Here is an 18,011-nt window from a genome sequence, read left to right on the forward strand (position 1 = left end):
ATGCAGTTTACTTGAAGGAAGATTTTTAAGGATGGGCAAAGATTGTACATGCCCTTCTGTCACACTTGCCAGTTTGAGCACCTGAAGTGCTGGATGTCGCCTCCTGCTTGGAGAGAAGGGAGTTGATGGATTGCATCCTTACTGCTTGAAGTAACAACCTGCCTGAAAGTAGAAGGAAGTTGGCTGTGTCAGAGAAATGCATTGGCCTTTTCTGCAGTGGCACTGCTCCGGGAATTGGTGACAGGGGCAAACTCAGCATCAGGAACCGGAAAGGTTTTGCACAGTGCTGGTGGGTCATTTGGAACTGAAGGTCTTGGGATGGGGAATGTGAGTCAGTGTCCTGCATCAGTGGATCTGATCTCTGCCACCAGATGCCCAGAGATATCCATCGGGGAGGCAGAACACGGAATGAGGTACTGGCAGCTTCATCTGGGGCCCATCCAGTCTTATTGTCATGTTCAGTTCCTCAAGGGCCAAAGGAGCTGGCCCAGCCTTAGCTTCAGCTTTGGTGTTTGGTGGGGGGAGGAAGGTGGCATGGCTGAGACTCCAAGACTTTCAGGACCTCTCAAGAGCCTCTCCTGAAGGTGCCACATGTTTTCTGGATGATGAAACACCTGACCCTAACAGCAGTGGCTCTAGTCTGCGGTGACTGAGGTCAGACATGATGCTCACTAGAGAAGCGGAAAACTGTAGCCAGGGCTTGTTTCTATCCATGGAAACCAAGGTGACTCAAGGCTTGGGAGTTAAGCAACTTCTTCCAACTTTTGTTCTAGCACAAAATGCAGATTTCCTTTAAGTAATGTTAATATTTGCCTTCAAACAAAATACATTTTCTTTCCTGGGCAGTTGTGAGCTGTAGCTTGATGGTGCTTTTTACACTGAAACTTTGTGTTCAGTCTCAGAGATAGTCTGTGCTGTAGCTTCTGTTCTCTGAGTCAGATATGACCCTCCTTTTGAGTGTCTTTGCATGTCCCCCTTGATGGGACAGGCAGAATGCTGTGGAAAGAGGGTATTTGGTGCACATGACCCAGGAAGGGCAGTATTCCTGTGCTGAGGATACAGTCCAATGCCAGGCTAAAGCATCAGAATTTTGTAAAATTACAGCCCATCAACCATACACAAGTGAATGAGTAGAACCATGAGTGAGATGCTGTGAAGGTTTATAGTGCTCTCATTTAGGCTGTTTAGCTCTAGAGGAAAGACCAACAGATGCTGTTCTGCAGTGTCTTCTTGCAAACCTAAATGTTTGGACTACATTACATTCAACTTTACAGCTCTAAGTATATGAACTAATTTAAAAAAAAAAAAAGATGTTTCAGAAAAATTTTGCAGAGTGACCTCTCTGAGATGATGGGGTCTGAAAACAACAGGAACACTGCGTGACTTGAGCTCTCCTTTAGGCAGAACCAACAGCAAGATTTTAGTGCATTATATGAAAAACAGGCACCAGAAAGTCGGTCAGTTAATGTCTAAAGTGCTGTTGCTGAAAGAGTAGCTCCTGCTAAAACAGCTTGAATGGATAAAATTGATAAAACCAGGATTTAATATGTCAAAGGCTGTCCAGAATTAGTTGGCTTCTCTAAGCCGTAAGGGATATTATCATTGCTGTCAGTAAAGTGGGATTTTGGTGAAAAATCTTCTGAAATGCAGGGCATTTAGTCTGTGCTGCTTATGAGACTGAGCCCAGAGCAGCTCCCAACACATGTGAGGGGAGCTCAGTAACCAGCAGCTTGGCTGCCAGGGACCTGTGGAGTGGCTTGGGCTGCTCTGGCATCCAAGGCATCCCACAGGGACAGCAGTATCAGCTTTACTGAACTGGTGCCAAATCAGCCACAGACCATCATCTTTGATGTCAGGATCTGCAAAATCATTGAAACAAGGTTGGTTTTGACTACATCTGGCCCTCATGTGAAGTTGGCTTTGATGTGCTCTTTCTTTAAAGGGCTGCTGAATTGGATTTTTGTTTGGATGTCAGAACTGTCCTTTTCATTTCCTTGCTGTTGCCTGTTGGTCCACCACGACCGTGGTACTGTGAAACAGCCACTGCTATCCTGGGCTGCTGGCACCAATCTCTTCTGACAATTTCACAGGTATTTCTAACTTTGTCTCTTTGCATTTCTCTACATCTTGGCAGAAGACAGGTACCAGAGTTTAGGCACTCCCTCTCCAATACAAGAAACACACATGGAAAGGCAGGACTTATCAGTTTTACTGGTTCCTATGGTACTGCTCCAATAGGAGCAGGGCAATTTACTGATACTTGTCTAACATAAAAACTTTTTGGCTTCAGCTTAGATCCAAGAATAAAGCAGCAGTCCCTGCATCCAGTAGAAGGGACACCCAGGATTCCCTGGAGGCCTTGTGCTGGCAGCAGGGTCATACTGGGCTTTTCTTCCTCTTCCTCTCCATGTCTGGCAGGGCCTGACCTACACGTTCTCTATGGTCTCCCTGCTCAGCACTGAACAAGTCAGTGCTCAACAGAGCCAGAATACTGACAGAATACTAGACCCAGGTCTAGAGCTCATCTACACCGTGTACAGGTGAATCAGTAGAAATTGTTAAGTCTTCCAAACCTCTTCATCTCAGAGCATAAACCAGTCATCAAGTACCCACAGAACATAGGGAATTTTTTCTAGCCCTGATGGCCAAGGCACCATTCAGAAGGTTGGGGTGGGGAGGGGAGTAGTATGTTCCCCCTTCACCATGCCAAACAATGTTTCTCCCCCTCTGCTACTGCTGAGCTTGCCCATTTACCAGTCTTCTTTCAGGACTCCAGTTTTCCCCATTGGAAAATGAAAATATTCAGTACTCAGGACTTGAGCAGATGGAACAACATACAAATGGCACAAGCCTATGGCAACACCATCTTCCTGCTGCTTGTCCTGCTCTCAGCCTGAGGCTCCCCCTCATTAGCAAGGGGCTAAAAATTGTGAGGAAGCCATAATGCATCTCTTGTCTGCCCAAACCAGGACTGCAACCAGCCTCACATTTTATCTTCAAATGACAGTAAGGGAAGGGTCAAATTCTCTTTGCTGCCTGGGAAATAAAAGACCAGGTGTCCCTTCTGTGGACAGTAAGCAAAATTCATGGAGAAAAACACTGAGCTGCTCATATAGAAAGTACAGTGCAAAGGTTACAGCAACAACCTTGGCCTCCATCACCTGAGCCCCAGCACAGTGCAGATAAAGAACCCATCCCATCCCCACAGAGCTCTCACTGAGTCACTTCAAAACAAACTGGGCCCATTGGACAAGAGCCACTGCAATTCCAGTCATTTCTCTTTGAAGGGTGGAAGCAAAAAACTGACATCAGACCCAGGGCTGCAACTGGGCATTTCTGTTCTGTAAGCAGAACCATCCCTGGACAGTTTTGCAGCTGCATCAATGTCTCTTGAAAGCAAAAATTTACATGAGAAACATTTTTAAAAACTTGTTGTAATAAAATTTAGTGGCCATGTGCAACTGAAATCCTTCCTTTCTTGTGATGTTAATAGAAACACTCTGTTTTTCTACAAGATTCACATTCACGCAAACCACATACAATGATAAACATTATTAAAGTTTATTAACAAAAGCTTTGTACGTATCTTTTCATACACTTGGAATTTTACATCTAGTCAAAATAACAGCACATTTCCATCTTACCTTTTGTACAAATTGTTACAGAATATCCACCAGTGGGGCGAGTAAGTAAAATAAACCACTGGTTTACTTTTGTAAAGTATCTACAAAAGTGATTTGTGACATTTTTAAAAAATTCCCCAGAACATATAAAAATAAATTATTTTTACTTTTTCAATTAAATCTACTAATTAGAAATATTACAAATCAAAATATCAATGTTTTCTTATGAATTCTTCACAATACAAAACAGATTCACAAAACTTTATTTACAGAAATGAGGTAAGAACTGTGCAATGTTTAACTAAGAAACATATTGCAGAATTAACATGTTCTTCCAAATAAGTACACAGTGGAGGTCTAATTACAGCTGGGTCTTTTCCTCTAATAATTCCCACCTTTATATTGATTAGTGGTCATTACCCCCATTTGAACTGTCCTTCACTGCATAGACTCACGCCATGAGATCAGCAACTGCCAGAAGTGTTGTAATGCAAGTTCACCCGTTTCAACCACTGGTAAATTTTAGTGGGAAATATTAACTCACTTTTTTGGTAATTTATTAGTGAAAGTGACCCAGGTAACAATCTGCCTGAGCTCTCTACAGTGGTATAAACACCTCTAGGAAAGGCAGAACACGGCTGCTGGTGCAAGACAGAGTATTCCCGCTGCTAACAAGGACACATCTAGTGCATGATCAGCTGTTTGCAGCCATTTCAACAAAGTGGAGGTAGCAACAGGCACTTGGTTTAGGCCAAACACTACACGAACTTCTTCCCGTGTGGCCTTCTCATCTGGTAAGAAAACTTTGTCACTGGAACCAAACCGGTTCCTTTAAAAACCTCAGAACTCTAAAACCTACACCAAAATTATTAAACTTTGGATTCCATACTGTAACATACTCAAGAAAAACTCCCACTATATAACAATAGGAATTTAAAGGAGTAAAAAGTTCAAAGTCAATTCCCTTATGAGTCAGGTTTCAAAACAGGTGTGTAAAAAAAGAAAGGACAAATAGCAAGTCCCGGCTGCCATGAGAAGCTCAATCTAAAAGGATCTATTGCAACCGCAGCAGCAGATCAGATGGGCTGGGGCTGTTAAATTACTGCTCTGAAACCAAAGCAATGCATGACTGCAGACAGTTTGTAGCCTTTAAATTCGTTAAGATTAGGACTGAAGAGTCAAGTATATGTTCTTCTGTGGTTGAATTCGTACTTAGTACCATCGTATTGACAAAATAATTATGATTGGCAGAGTTTTATCTACTTCACAGTCTGAAACATTAAAAAGTACATCCATTTTAGTGCAACAAGAAAGCAAGTGAAAGCCTACCAAAAATATCCGTACGAAAATTATTAACCTCTTGCTGTGCAGTAGGAGTTCCTTGTTGCATTTTTTCAGTCTACAGAAAGGACAGCCGTGGTTTGCAGCCAGATGAAGTGCTATAACAGCAGGACGTGCAGGTCTCAAGTGTCATTCAAATGTCAACTCTTCTCTGACGCAACTGGTCCAGTTTTATCATTGAGCCTCTGTGTAAGAGAAAATACTTCTACAAATCAGATTATAACATACAGAGTTGAATAAAATTAAATTCATAAAAGTGACAAAACAGATGAGGTTCATTCACTACAGCCATATACATAGTAACTTTTGCATTTGTAAAGAATAAACATGTACTATAGAATAATAAATAGGAAAAAGAATAATTAAAGGAGTAGTCCTGCATGGAAGCAAAGAATGCTAAGGTCACCACAGCCAGCATTAGAAAACATCAATTTTGCTTCTACTTTCATTCTCACGAGACTGGCTGTTCCTGGCCATGGGTCTCTCCAGAACCACAAGATGGTCCAGGCAAATACCAGGTGACCTCTACTGCATTTTGCCCACCTAGAGGCCTGAAATCTACACTTCCCCATCAGAACAGAAATACAATTTATGTCTTGCCCTGTCAGAGTTATCTTTCTTCCATATATTGCTGCAAAGACAATTCCTACAGGTATTGAACGGGACCAAGCAAAAACCTCATCTCACTCACTGAGCATTCAGAAATACCTGAAAACCAGTTCCAACTGCAAATGAGATTAAAACATTCAAACTCTGGCAAATAGAGAATTTGTTAAAAAATAGTTCAATGATCCAATGCAACCTGCCTCAACTCTAATCTTAAAAAACATTGTAAGCTATTTCAAAAGAAATTTGTTTCTAAGGTTTTGTTTGAATTGTTGGAATTATGTACAGCTCACTGCTGCAGGAACATAAACTACAACTGTAATAGCATATTTGTAAAAATATGCCACATTGCCCAGTAATGGCCATGTCAAAAAGATCAAAATAAAGTCACATGGAATAGTTTGTTTGGATGCAAACCAAATAGAGGGTCTCAATTCCATTCACTGCTAATTTTTGGAAAATGAGGGGAGATAAATTTTAAACATGCCAGAGCAAACTGTGAACACTTCTAAATGAAGGCCAGGCGTGGAGCCAACCCCTGTGACAGAGTACTTTTGCTCTGGCAGTGACTGGGAGAAGGGACCCGACCACGGCGCTGCCGTTCGCGGTTCAGCTGCGGCACCACAACCAAACCAAACAAACGTGACAGGGACACTGCTCAAAGCTCAATAAAATAAATGCTCACATAGCTGAGTGGAAGGGAGCTGTTTATAGGAAAAATTGTCTTGAAAATTTAACATTTATGTTTTGTGTCTCACCTACTACTTGGGAAGTACCAAAGAAGCCCAGACTGAGTCCTCCACTACAGTGCTCCTGAAGTAGTTGGAGGCTTTGGGAGTGGGGAGCAGAGAGGGGACTGATATGTAGCCCAAACTCTCCCTATCTGCTTTTGCATACAAGCTCCCTTTTTTCCTCTACCACTGCCACTTGATGTCTTCTCCAAGGAATACTGGAACTTTATGTCTTCCTGCTCTATTCATCTATACATCCTTTGTTTTCCAAGTTCCCTTCATCCTCTCTTATCTTAATTGTATGATCCTTAGAGAATGAATTCTATTTTCTAACTTCTTGGAGAAAGAATTCCCATCCTGGGGATGGAGATTATGGGCAAATACTCAAGATAATGGAATATCTTCGCCAGAAAAGAATGTGTCTTGTTTCTTCTTCTGTCTAGGAAAGGTTTTATTACTCTATCAAGGAAAAGAGCCGTTCAGCTTCCCAGTGTACAGCCTCATTTTCCCAGGCCAGAGCCAAGATGCACGCAGCCCATTCTCCTAACACACATTCCACCTTCCCAGCTAAGGGCTCCTCAACTCTCAAGTCATCAACTAATCTCTGCAGCTCCACAGTGCCTGAGGCCTGGCCAGGGCAAACTCTCCAAGTAAGGGGATAAAAGGAATGATCCACAAAACAGTGGACAAACTCTGGGGAAGAAGTGGGATGAGGAGGACTAGGGCTGCAGTTGTAACTACAAGGGGAAGACAAGGGTCACTGGATTGGTGTCTTGATCCAGGGAAGCAAGAGTGTGCAGCAGACAGGTTCGGAGTGACTCCAAGTTCACAGAGTTCTGAGCCTCATTATGTGCAGCCCATGGCTCAAAAAAAAATAAATGAAGAAAAAATCCACCATCCTTGGTTTGTGAATACAGGCACATAACCTGCTTCTTTTGGTTACCTCCTGGAGGTACTGCATTGAAAGTGAGGTGAGAAGGATACTTACTGTCACCTTCTGAGCTGCGTTATCTCCATGAATTGTAAGGAATGGGTTGGTAGCAGCTGCATTAAGTGGTGAGGCCTGTGTGCCTGAGAGTAAGTTGTTTATGGGTATCTGTGCTCCTCCAGTAATCTGCAATTGCTGTACTTCAGATTGATGGTGTTGGTGATGGTGATGGTGATGTTGCTGCTGTACTAATTGATACAAAAGGGCCTGATGTTCCTTGAGTAATATGAGGAGAGGGAGGAGGAAGGAAAAAGAAATCAATAATTAATTACTGAAAAATAGCTCCTCCCTGGGTTTCTGCTTATCCAGATCTTCAGTCAGGACAACCCTTAACCTAATCCCAGCTAATTTAGGTTACACTAATGAAGTTCCATGAGACTGGGGGAAAGGGAAGAATCCTCTAAGATTTCCTGAAATCAGTAGCTCAGCAGAAGCTCAGCTAAGCCTGCTGGCTTCATCAGGCCTGTCAGAACAAACATACCATGTGCTAAAACTACACAATTAATACAAACAGTCAAACCAGTTACCTACTGGCCTATATGAATACTGCAAACAGAGCAAAGACAGCTCACAAAATGATATCCAAAAATCTTCTCCTAGTGTTCTAGCAGAATGAGAGAATAGTTCCCAGGATATTGTTAGAATCCATACATGTTCCCAAACTCTGCTACCCACAGCTGATGCTGAGACAAGCCTCCATGTCCACATAGGACACAATGAAACTGAAGGCACTAGCCAATGATTCTTCTAGCCATACACACAGCCCAATAACATCCTGTCATTTAACATGACTATCATCGAAAAGGTTGAAGCAACTGAAAAACTAAAATATTATCAAAGTCTTTATTATCAAGTTAAACACATTTCTAGTATGTCTATTAGGCTGAGAAGTTTTTCCATGCCTTAGAATACAACAGAGCAATAAATCATGATTAACTGGAAAACTTACTGATGTGAGTTGCTGGGTACTTAGTAATTGCTGAAATTGCTGGTGCTGTTGATGGAGTAAAAGTTGTCTCTGTTGGTCAGAAAGCAATCCTAGTCCCGAGGCACTGTAGGGTTTGACAGGGTAATACTGTAGTTTATATGAAAGTATGGGAACTTTTTACTTCAACTTTCCGTTAAAGCAAAGATGTACACAAACAGAGTCCCTATTTAGCATTTTGATTGCATATTGTAAACATTAAATTGTCTGTCTGTCCAGTTGCATTTTGACACATGCCTACACCTTACCACCCCCAAGTCTCATTTATGCTGAGCAACAGCAACATCTTGCCTGTAACATACGTCTACTGCATGCACATTATTTGAAACTCAGAAAATAATTACCAGTTTACATTTTTTCCAAATACTTTATGAAGAAAGTCCAGATTTTATATTACAAGACAGCTCTTGCCAATCTTTAACACTTAGTTACCAAGCATTTACTTTGCCTTGGTTTCCTTCTAATTCCCATCCTTTGTGACATTCAAATCACTCACTCTTCCCAACCTTGTCTGTAATTTAGCAAACACCTTCAGTCTGTGGATGCTGCCACTGCATTTGCCAGCTACTTCACTCCTAGTCTCTATTTTCATGCCTGCATATAATTTGCTGCAGATACTTAGGAAACCAGGCAGGGCATAGATCCAGCTGACAACTAGTCTGGAAATAAAGGGTTTCTTCAGCTATGCCAGCTGACTGCAAGACCAACAGCAAGAACAAGGGTGTGTCGGGAACACAGGACCAGAAAGACAGCTGGATTTACTCTTTCAGTACCAGTGTTAGCTTCTACTAGTTTAAAACACCCATTAAAATATTAAGGTGTAGTTTCATGGTAGGTTTATCTTGCTGTTGAAACATTAAGTATGTCCCTTTCAGCTGTACACTTCTGTCCCCTCCCCTCATAATGGCTCTTGCACAATGAGCTGCACCTCAAGGGAACTGAGGTGAAACTTAAGCCAATACAAAACACACTGAAAGATTATCTAATTAATGTAGATGAAGTCACTGTGTGATGCACCAGCGCTTGTAACAGCAAGAAGGTGTGCAGTAGGATGATCAAGAGGATGACAGGATTGCTTGTTGTGACTGGTAATAAGGAATTATTAACTTAAATCAGCCACAAATCCACAGCACTAGGCTACAATCATTTAGCTCCCCAGCACATAGCATTTATCTTGCATTTTTACAGTAGCCAGCGGACTGTAGCCCAACTCCAGTGTAATCTGACTTTGTATTGACCAGCCAATATGAAAATGCCCAAAGCATCAACATTCTCTCCTGCTGGGACAAGGGCAAGCCACATATGAACTTTGTTTCATACTTCATTGGATGGCCTCAGCCTGGGAAACACCTGGTGGGCTGCACTTTATTTCCTGTAGGGAATGGGAAACCTCTTCCAATGAGAAGGCTGTGGAGCAGGATGAGATCCACCCAAGGGTAGTGAGGAAGCTGGTGGAAGTGCTCACAGAGACACTTTCAACCATTTACCAGCAGCCCTGGCTGACTGGGGAGATCCCAGTTGACTGGAGGCTGGAAAATGTGATGCTCATCTACAAGAAGGGCTGGAAGGAAGACCCGGGAACCCCAGGCCTGTCAGCCTGACCTCGGTGCCAGGGAAGGTCATGGAGCAGATCCCCTTAAGTGCCACCACACAGCATGTGCAGGATAACCAGGGGATCAGACTCAGCCAGCTTGGGTTTGTGAAAGGCAGGTCCTGCTCGACCAACCTGATCTCCTTCTGTGACAAGGTGACCTGCTTGGTGTATGAAGGATGGGCTGTGGATTTGTCTACCTGGGCTTAGGTAAAGCCTTTGACACTATTTCCCACAGTATTCTGACTAAAATTATTACTGTTTCCTTCTTCTCTTTTTACCTCACTTTTTCTGTATTTTTCTATAAGGGAATAAATCTTCTCAGCTTTTTTTTTTTTCATTCTTTTATCCCGTTTTTTTCTCAGACCATGTTTTACCTTTGCACTGCTTTTTTCTGTTGTTCTCCCTTCTCTTTAATCGCTCTGCCTGCCTCTCTTGCTCTGCATTGGCACTTGAAAGAAAATACCCTCAGTCAGCAGCTGAGATCTCAGTGTTTAGAAACTAAACCGAACCGTAGAAGACAAAACGGTGCAGCTCCCAATCTTCCCAGAAGAGACAGTTCACTGGATTTCACCATAAGAGCTTTCTCTAAACCAGATCAGCTTGGAATGTAAATTTAATCCTTTTTAGATTCTCATTAAAAGGTACATAATCAGTCTGAAACTCTCCATCCTAGTCTTCTCTGATTGCGAGAATGTAAAGAAACAATCCTATCTCTTTCCTCAAATCACTTAATCTCCCAGTTGCTAGCAATCTGCATTAAGCCATCTTTTTCCCAGAAAAGGATCAAGTATTTTTCTCTGGTGAATGAAAGTGGGCTCTTTTACCTACAACTTGAAACTCTCTCCAGCAGCAGTGTGCAAATCAGTGTTTTCTCACCTCCTGGTGTCCCACAGTTCACATGAGTAGGACAACATGCATAAAGAAGTGTTTGTGCATTGGTGAACACTGGCTATTTTTCTACATGAAACTGTTGGAACAGATTCTGAAGCTTGTGAAGTTACTGTAAGAAGCAACTTACAGGAACATCTGGCAAGTCTTTTAATTACAGAACTATACCCGAAAGTTAGAGAGTAAGGCTGAGCTGTCATGTGGCTTTCCAAAATCTTGCCCATACTGATTTAAACCCCCTCCAAACTTGACCACTACCACACCATCTAACCAGGCTCTGAGAGCTCACAAGGCCATGGCACCAAACCTTCGTGCCTGCCTGTGCCTATTTAACCTTCCCACCAGGGCAGTTCAAAGAGCAGTGATATCGTGGGGAATTTAACATTAAAGAAATAATCAACTAGTTGCCACTGAAGCAGCATCAAACTCAAGAGTGACAGGTGTCCCATAGAGTTCCAGAACCAAAGGTTTCAACCAGTGGAAAATTTTTTTGGTATTTTTTTCCCTTCCTTGAAAGTCATCCCAGAGCCTCTTTGCAACTTAGTTCCTTAGTAACAGAAAAGTTTTTTCATATTTTTCACTGAAGCATTTGTAATGGAAGAAACAGGAATGAGGAATGTACATGTCATTACCAAAATCATTTTAGCACTAGTTACCATTAGTGCTTGCTCAGCCTGAACTTTTTTCTTCTAAATATAAAACCATAAAACTCAGAGAAAATGGGGCTAATTGTGAAAGACCTCAAAAGGAAGGGGGCCCAGGAAATAATCTGGGTGAGCTCAAATAAAGCAGAGAATTGTGTAAAAAGCGCACTTTTAAATTTAATATAAATGTTAATTTTAAATTAGTATTATTGAGGGGTGTGGTGCAGAAAGAGATCATGCAAGAACAGAAACAGAGAAGTGGAAGTGCTGGCAGAGTTGTACATCATAAGCTTGTAGCAGAAAATAGGAAATCATTGGGAGTATTCCAGACTCTACTAAAAGTCAGAATGAGAGCTTATGAAGAGGATACTAGTTGCAGTATTTTGCATGAATTGGAGCATTCTACTACTAGGCTACACACTGAAGACTTAAATTGGTTAAGATGGATATTAAAAAAGAAACAAGAGAACTTCTGCAATATAAAGAATTGGAAGTAAATCAATTGTGTATAAAATCATTTGAGAAAACAGTGGCATGACTGGTATTTAGCATAACCAATATATTCTGGCAGTAGTGAAAAGTGGAAAGAATTATGCAACTGGTTAATATTATTGATTTTGTCTAGTATTTCTCAGTCCTCACACTTTTGGGGAGAGTAATGCAAAAATTCTGGTTTTCACAAACCTCTGATACTCAAGAAAGAAGACAGCTGTTCATTAACAAAATGTCTTTTGTTTAACCTATGGAACCTCATGTTCATATATGATATAAACTATGAAAAATACAGGCTCCTCAGTAAAAACATAACACATCCAAACAACAGGATACACTTGAAAGTATCAGATTTTATGAGCCTACTGAAGCAATACCACACAATTATATGGTACACGAATATTCAGGAGCTGCCAAGCCAACAGCAAGGAAAGAAACTGAAAAAAGAAGCTGAAAAACTAGGGATCTTTTGCATCATTTCAATCACATATGCCTTTTTTTGGTGGCTAATCCATCATAATCTCCAAAAATAAACTACTTAACGACAAGTAATCCACTCCCTATTTGCAGGCATTTCTTTCTATGTACAACCTGTATTTCTCCTTCCTAAGCAAAGGACAATACAAGGGGTGGGGGGAAGGGCAGCAGGCAGAATGAGTTGGCCCAGGCTCTGCTCTATCCCAAAATACTTCCAGACCAAGAAGTCCATTCCCCCTCCTGGAAAGCAGCTGTCTCCTTTTGTTACCCATTTGCCTTGCAGCTCAAGCAGCAGCAGTTCATGCTGCTGAGGGTACCTGGTTTTGGTGAGGGGCTGTTATGAATACTCACACGTGAATCTTTTTATGCATTTAGAAATCCTTCACACCACTTGAAAAACTAATTTTGTTGGTTTTGGAGTCAGTGCAGGCAACTGAAAACACCATGCAACTGTATTACAACTCTGGTTAGTTATGCCTATTACATCTTGAATTACATGACCATACTCTTCTTCTCCTTCTCCCCCTCCCCCATTCTTACTGCAACAAATGGTAGCTTTTCCAGTGCTCCTTTAATCCTGGAAGAACAATTGTCAGGATAAAGAATACTGTTTTCTGAACTAAAAAAATGAGCTGAAGAACATTTACATAATTACATTTGTTTGGGAATGTGACTTGATTAAAAAAATGGGAATAAACGGACACAAAATTCCCAAAAGCTAAAGAGAAAACTGTTTGTGCTTCCATTAAATCCTCACTTTCATTCGCAGATCAGGAGCAGAACTTAGTTTGACAATTACATGCTAAGGAAGAAACTACCTATGGAGTAAGATGAAAAACACATCTAACGTGAACAACAGAAGGAACTATCAAGAAAAACATAAAATCAGCAAATTCTCACCTGTTATTTAGCGTGGTTGGCAGAGGATGAGTTGCATTGGGTGGCACAGTTGCGTGAGTGAGAGAAGGGTTCTGTGATATTGTTGCTGGGGTCTGAATTACCCCATTTAAAGCCCCTACAATTCCATTGATTGCCAGCTGGCTGGCTGGCAGTGCTCCAATTATTCCACCCACACCAGGCACTGCAGGAATGGTGGAGGTTACAGTCTGCATACCACTAGCCAGTGCCCCCACTGTCACACCATTGACCTGCTGAACTCCGGTGACTCCCGAGCCTTGCTGGGCCGGACTCTGCCCAGCAGGTGGTGGAGTGGAAAGCGCTGATGAACTGCTCGTGCTTTGTCCGCTGGAGGTTATCTCCTGGTGTCAAAACAAACAACAAAACTCCCTCAGCTGCTTAAAATTTTACCTAACAGCACAATGCAAGGACTAGGATGAGTACTTGTAAGAAGTTTAGAAGAAAGAAATAAAAATTACCTGATTTAATACTGGAAGAGAATTGTCTGGTAAAAAACTGTTTCCCAGATGAGGGCTTTTACTGCTGTTCAAGGAATCAGTACTAGGTGCTAAAGTAATTATTTCAAAAAACACACAGTGGTTACATTTCTGTAACATGTAAAAAGATTCAGAATAATTATTTCAAAATAATGTCAAAGCTAAACATTGAAAATGCAAAGTCAACCTTAAAATTGCTGCTGAATAGTAAAATATTAACTAAGTAATTGGTAAATCAACAGATTCAAACAGATGTGCTCCAGATTGAAGTAAAAGAGAAACTGCACTGAAACAAGTAGTAATGGTTCAGATAAATAAACCAATTGACTTTTAAACATTTAAACACATCAGCAAATACTTGGTCTATATTCATCCTACATGTATATGCATCTCCCATCGATGGCATGTGTGGATGAAATAGATATTTCATATAAATACACCATCAAATGACTTTGACACTTTAATAATCTCCTCTACTTACGTGCTTGGACTGGAAAGGCATGTACTTGATGAGAGGGGCTGGGATTTGAAGTTATTGTTGGAAAGGGCACCGAGAGCTGTGCATTGAGAAGCTGAAGCCGTTCCTTCTTAGCAGTCAGATTCTTTATCTGTTCTTCCAACCGCCTATTTTCAACCTGAAGTTGGTGTAATGATTTAAGCATTCCTAAAACTAAGACAAAAATGGATATATTTCACAACAGATTCAAAGAACGAATAACATCTTCACTTGGTTTTAGTTTCTGTATTACATTAAGACTAGCATTAAATCATATGTGAAAATACAAATAAAATTAAAAGTTTGACTTTTACTGGGAAGATTGAAGATCTATTTTGTGTAATTTAAAGTGCAGAAAAAAGTACATAGCGTGCGATAGTAATTTTGGAATACATCTACACCCTGGCTTAAATACTGATAAAGCAGCATCACTAAGGCAGCATTCATTTTAAGCAAACAGCAGTACATGATAACTTATCCACAAATTAGACTATAAAATTCGTTGTATTTTAGTAGCACAGGTTAACTGCATAGTTGTGAAAAATCCAGTTCAGCTGCAGTATTAGGAATATTAAGCATTATAAAACAGAAAAGTTTGACAAGTATGCATTCAACTAATAAATACAGTCAACCAGCAACATTTATATAAAACCAATCAAGTTTGTGAAAAGGGAGCTTTTCTGCATTAATGCCTTGTACAGTGAATCCTAAACGTATAGAAACAATGAAAAAAAAAAAAAGTGATCCAACGTGAACAAGTTCTCCGGGCCCACCTTGCTGGGAGCCGTGAGCAGCGATCTCGGAATCCCCCAGCAGGGAGCACTCTGTGAGCACCGCACTTACCCCCCGCCTTTTGCATAACAAGGGCATCACCTTCTGTACTAACCTGATTTTTACCAAGCACAGTTTTCTCAAACTCCGATTTTGTTTCAGAACTTGGATTTCCCAGCTAGTACTAGAGTGTGACTGTAAAGCCATAGGGAGAGCCTTTTTTTTTTTTTAAATTCTAAACTGTATTTGTTTAACATGACCTCTGGGCCTACTACAGACATAAGTCTACTGGTATAGGCACATCTGGTCATTTCCCAAGGATTTAGCTTTTATCCCTCCTCTTCAAGAACATACAAAGGAACCCTCAGTGAGCTCAAATGAGATGCAATAAGACTTAGCTAAACCTGTCCTCCAGCTATCATGTTTAAAGGATTATCCCTGCATGAATTTCCTCACAATTAGCATTTTTGTCAGGATACCATTCATAAAAATACTAACTAGATATCGCTTTACATTACCAACGAGAAGAATAATATGTTCAATAAAACACAAAGCCTAACCTGGAATCAAAAAAATTTTTAACATAGTCAATGATTGTCTTTGATACTGATATATTGTTGAATATGGAGACCCACGTGATCTCCTGATCACTTATGCTTTTAATGTATTCATTCTTGGACTATTCCACTCTATTAAACATAACTTGAAAAATCATATTTGCTTGCTTTGAGAACTTCACAAGAAAGGCAGAACATAATAAAGACAAGAAAGCTCAGTAGGATACCTTTCTTAACATTTGTAAATATTTTCTTTTCAAGTAGCAACACAAGTAGGCAGTTTAGATGTAAAAATGAAATATAGAACAATAAAAAATCATTATGCCAATTTATATCACACAATATAAAGAAAACTGGGGAAGTGTACTACAATATTTACACTAGTGGATCTAAGAGTTCAGAATTCTTTTTCAAACCCTTCAGCTGACCAGTTGGATCTGCAAGTTACTTGCTCTTGCTTGACACAATTTCTCCCTCCATAAAAGCGTAGATAGCCACGGAGAAGTCGTCTGTCACCTACTGATGCCACGTGCTGCATTAAGAACTGTGTTAGAACTATACACCACAGTTATATTTCAATTCACAACAGAAAATAAATTTTGTTAAAATTCTTGGACAAGCACAGAATAGCAGCTCTGAGTAACAGTTAACAAAAGCCATAATAAACAGACTGTGAGTACTTACTGTCACTGGGGGTGCCTTGCTCTAATAAAAACTGTTGTCCTTCACTCCACTGCCTCTCCAGAAGCTGTTCTATGCTGGCTGCTACTGGGGGCAAATTCTCCCCACAACTGTTCCCTGATTGATCATAGCGAATCTGCAAGCTGCTCACAGGGGATCTGTTGAAAATATTGCAATTTATTGTTTAAAGAAAAGAATGAAAGGAAACGCGTTGGAAAAAGGCTGTTGAAACTTCTTAAATCAGCCCTTAGCACCTACGTATCTTATGTTTCCAAGACTAAGTTAATTCATCAACATCACTAAGAACTCCTAGTTCACACACTGTCAGTGCTTTAATAAAAAAAAGATGTATTATTACAGTGTGAGAATTTATACTGAGAAAGCACATAACCTCTTCTTGCATACAAACTAACAAAATACTAACTGACAAATAGCATTGAATTAAATTATACAACATGCACTTCTACAGCAGGAAACCATTATATGTATGGATACACAGGCCACCTGTCTTTGGTAGGTGGAGGGAAAAACAACCACCACCAAACTTCAAACCTTTCCTAGAGAAAACTGGGGAAAATAAAAAGCGTTTATTAAAATCAGTACAAAGTAAGGCCATATATAATTCCACTAACTAATTGTTCTAAAAACAATAATGTAAACCCAGATTTTTGAGGGACTATGTGAAAATATTTTTTCACAAGGGATGCAATGAAAGTTGTGTTATCCTCTGCCTGTCCTGTGCACACTTAATATACCTCCTTTTCCATTCATAATCACACATAGTTCAAGGAATAATCCCCTTGCCACATGTCCTTTCTCATTCAGGAGAAAACTAAATATTCAGCATTCAGCCACTGAGAAAGGTGGGTATCTCTCCCAGGTCCTACAAGAAGACTTCTTTAGCATTGGATGGTAAAATTCAACTTGTGAGCAAAACCAGATGTTTGGTGTATTTCTGACTCAGGCTTCTGGTCTCACGTATGCATGGTCCCATTCCTCACACAGGATCAACACCAAGGCCCACTAAAAGCTGGTTGTTGGTTTTGTTGTCAGCTGTTTGGGGTTTTTTTTTAGTCAACTCCAGTGAGCTCAGATTCTCATATATTACTTATTACCGTGAGCAACTGGTGCCATCACGGGGTCACAGCCGTACTGTTTACCCACAGTGGAGACTTACCAACAAGACCACCACAGTCCCAGTACAGGATAACACAGAGAGCTCAGGAAATCGGTGTGTTAATTATGATTACCGTAATAAGCAGTGGTCACAGCACATTAGCTACCTAATGACTGTCAAGCATTTTGTAGGCACCGGAGCAAAGCGATTTTTACGAGAAAAGGTTATAAGTAGGTGACTTAAGAGCTCTGTAAGTATTTATAAATAATTCCTCTTTTCCATACAGAATGAAAGAAAAGCACTTGTTAAAACAAAAGCCCTGATGAATGAGTAACCAAGGTGGTGTTTTTTGACAAGAGATGACAACAGCATTTAACAGTTCAGCACAGACATGGCAAAACCAGCCTTAAGACTGGCTGTTTACAGGATATGCTGAAGCTGTAAGAAGGAAGGCTTATGCCTACACTTACACTCCACACAAACAACGCACTTTAAAAAAACTCGAAACAACAAAACCAAAACCAAATACAGAAAACCACCAATCAACTCCCCCAGCAACTTCTCTCTCTCTGTCTGCGTGCTTCTGAAGGGTGCATAATGCTACTCTAACAGATTGCGCTGTTTGA

General features: G+C 40.7%; 1 protein-coding gene across 7 annotated transcripts in view; it reads right to left on the reverse strand.

Annotated features, from left to right (window-relative positions):
* Positions 1–3,537: 3,537 nt before the first annotated feature.
* MLLT10 (MLLT10, histone lysine methyltransferase DOT1L cofactor) overlaps positions 3,538–18,011 on the reverse strand; it is a 123,154-nt gene continuing 108,680 nt past the window's right edge. For 3 of the 7 annotated variants that reach the window (XM_027658797.1, XM_027658799.1, XM_027658800.1), the window contains 7 exons: positions 16,272–16,426; positions 14,245–14,433; positions 13,746–13,834; positions 13,270–13,628; positions 8,239–8,341; positions 7,290–7,505; positions 3,538–5,166 (listed from right to left, as the gene is read on the reverse strand). In XM_027658797.1, coding sequence (XP_027514598.1) covers positions 5,098–5,166; positions 7,290–7,505; positions 8,239–8,341; positions 13,270–13,628; positions 13,746–13,834; positions 14,245–14,433; positions 16,272–16,426 — 1,180 coding nt within the window. In that variant the 3' untranslated portion in view covers positions 3,538–5,097. Of the gene's footprint in view, positions 5,167–7,289; positions 7,506–8,238; positions 8,342–10,141; positions 10,317–13,269; positions 13,629–13,745; positions 13,835–14,244; positions 14,434–16,271; positions 16,427–18,011 lie in introns of those variants that run through there. The other 4 variants (XM_027658803.1, XM_027658798.1, XM_027658802.1 and 1 more) reach the window with 3 other exon arrangements.

This window comes from Corapipo altera, unplaced genomic scaffold, assembly GCF_003945725.1.
Source record: "Corapipo altera isolate COAL_440 unplaced genomic scaffold, ASM394572v1 63, whole genome shotgun sequence".
Lineage (NCBI taxonomy): Eukaryota > Metazoa > Chordata > Aves > Passeriformes > Pipridae > Corapipo > Corapipo altera.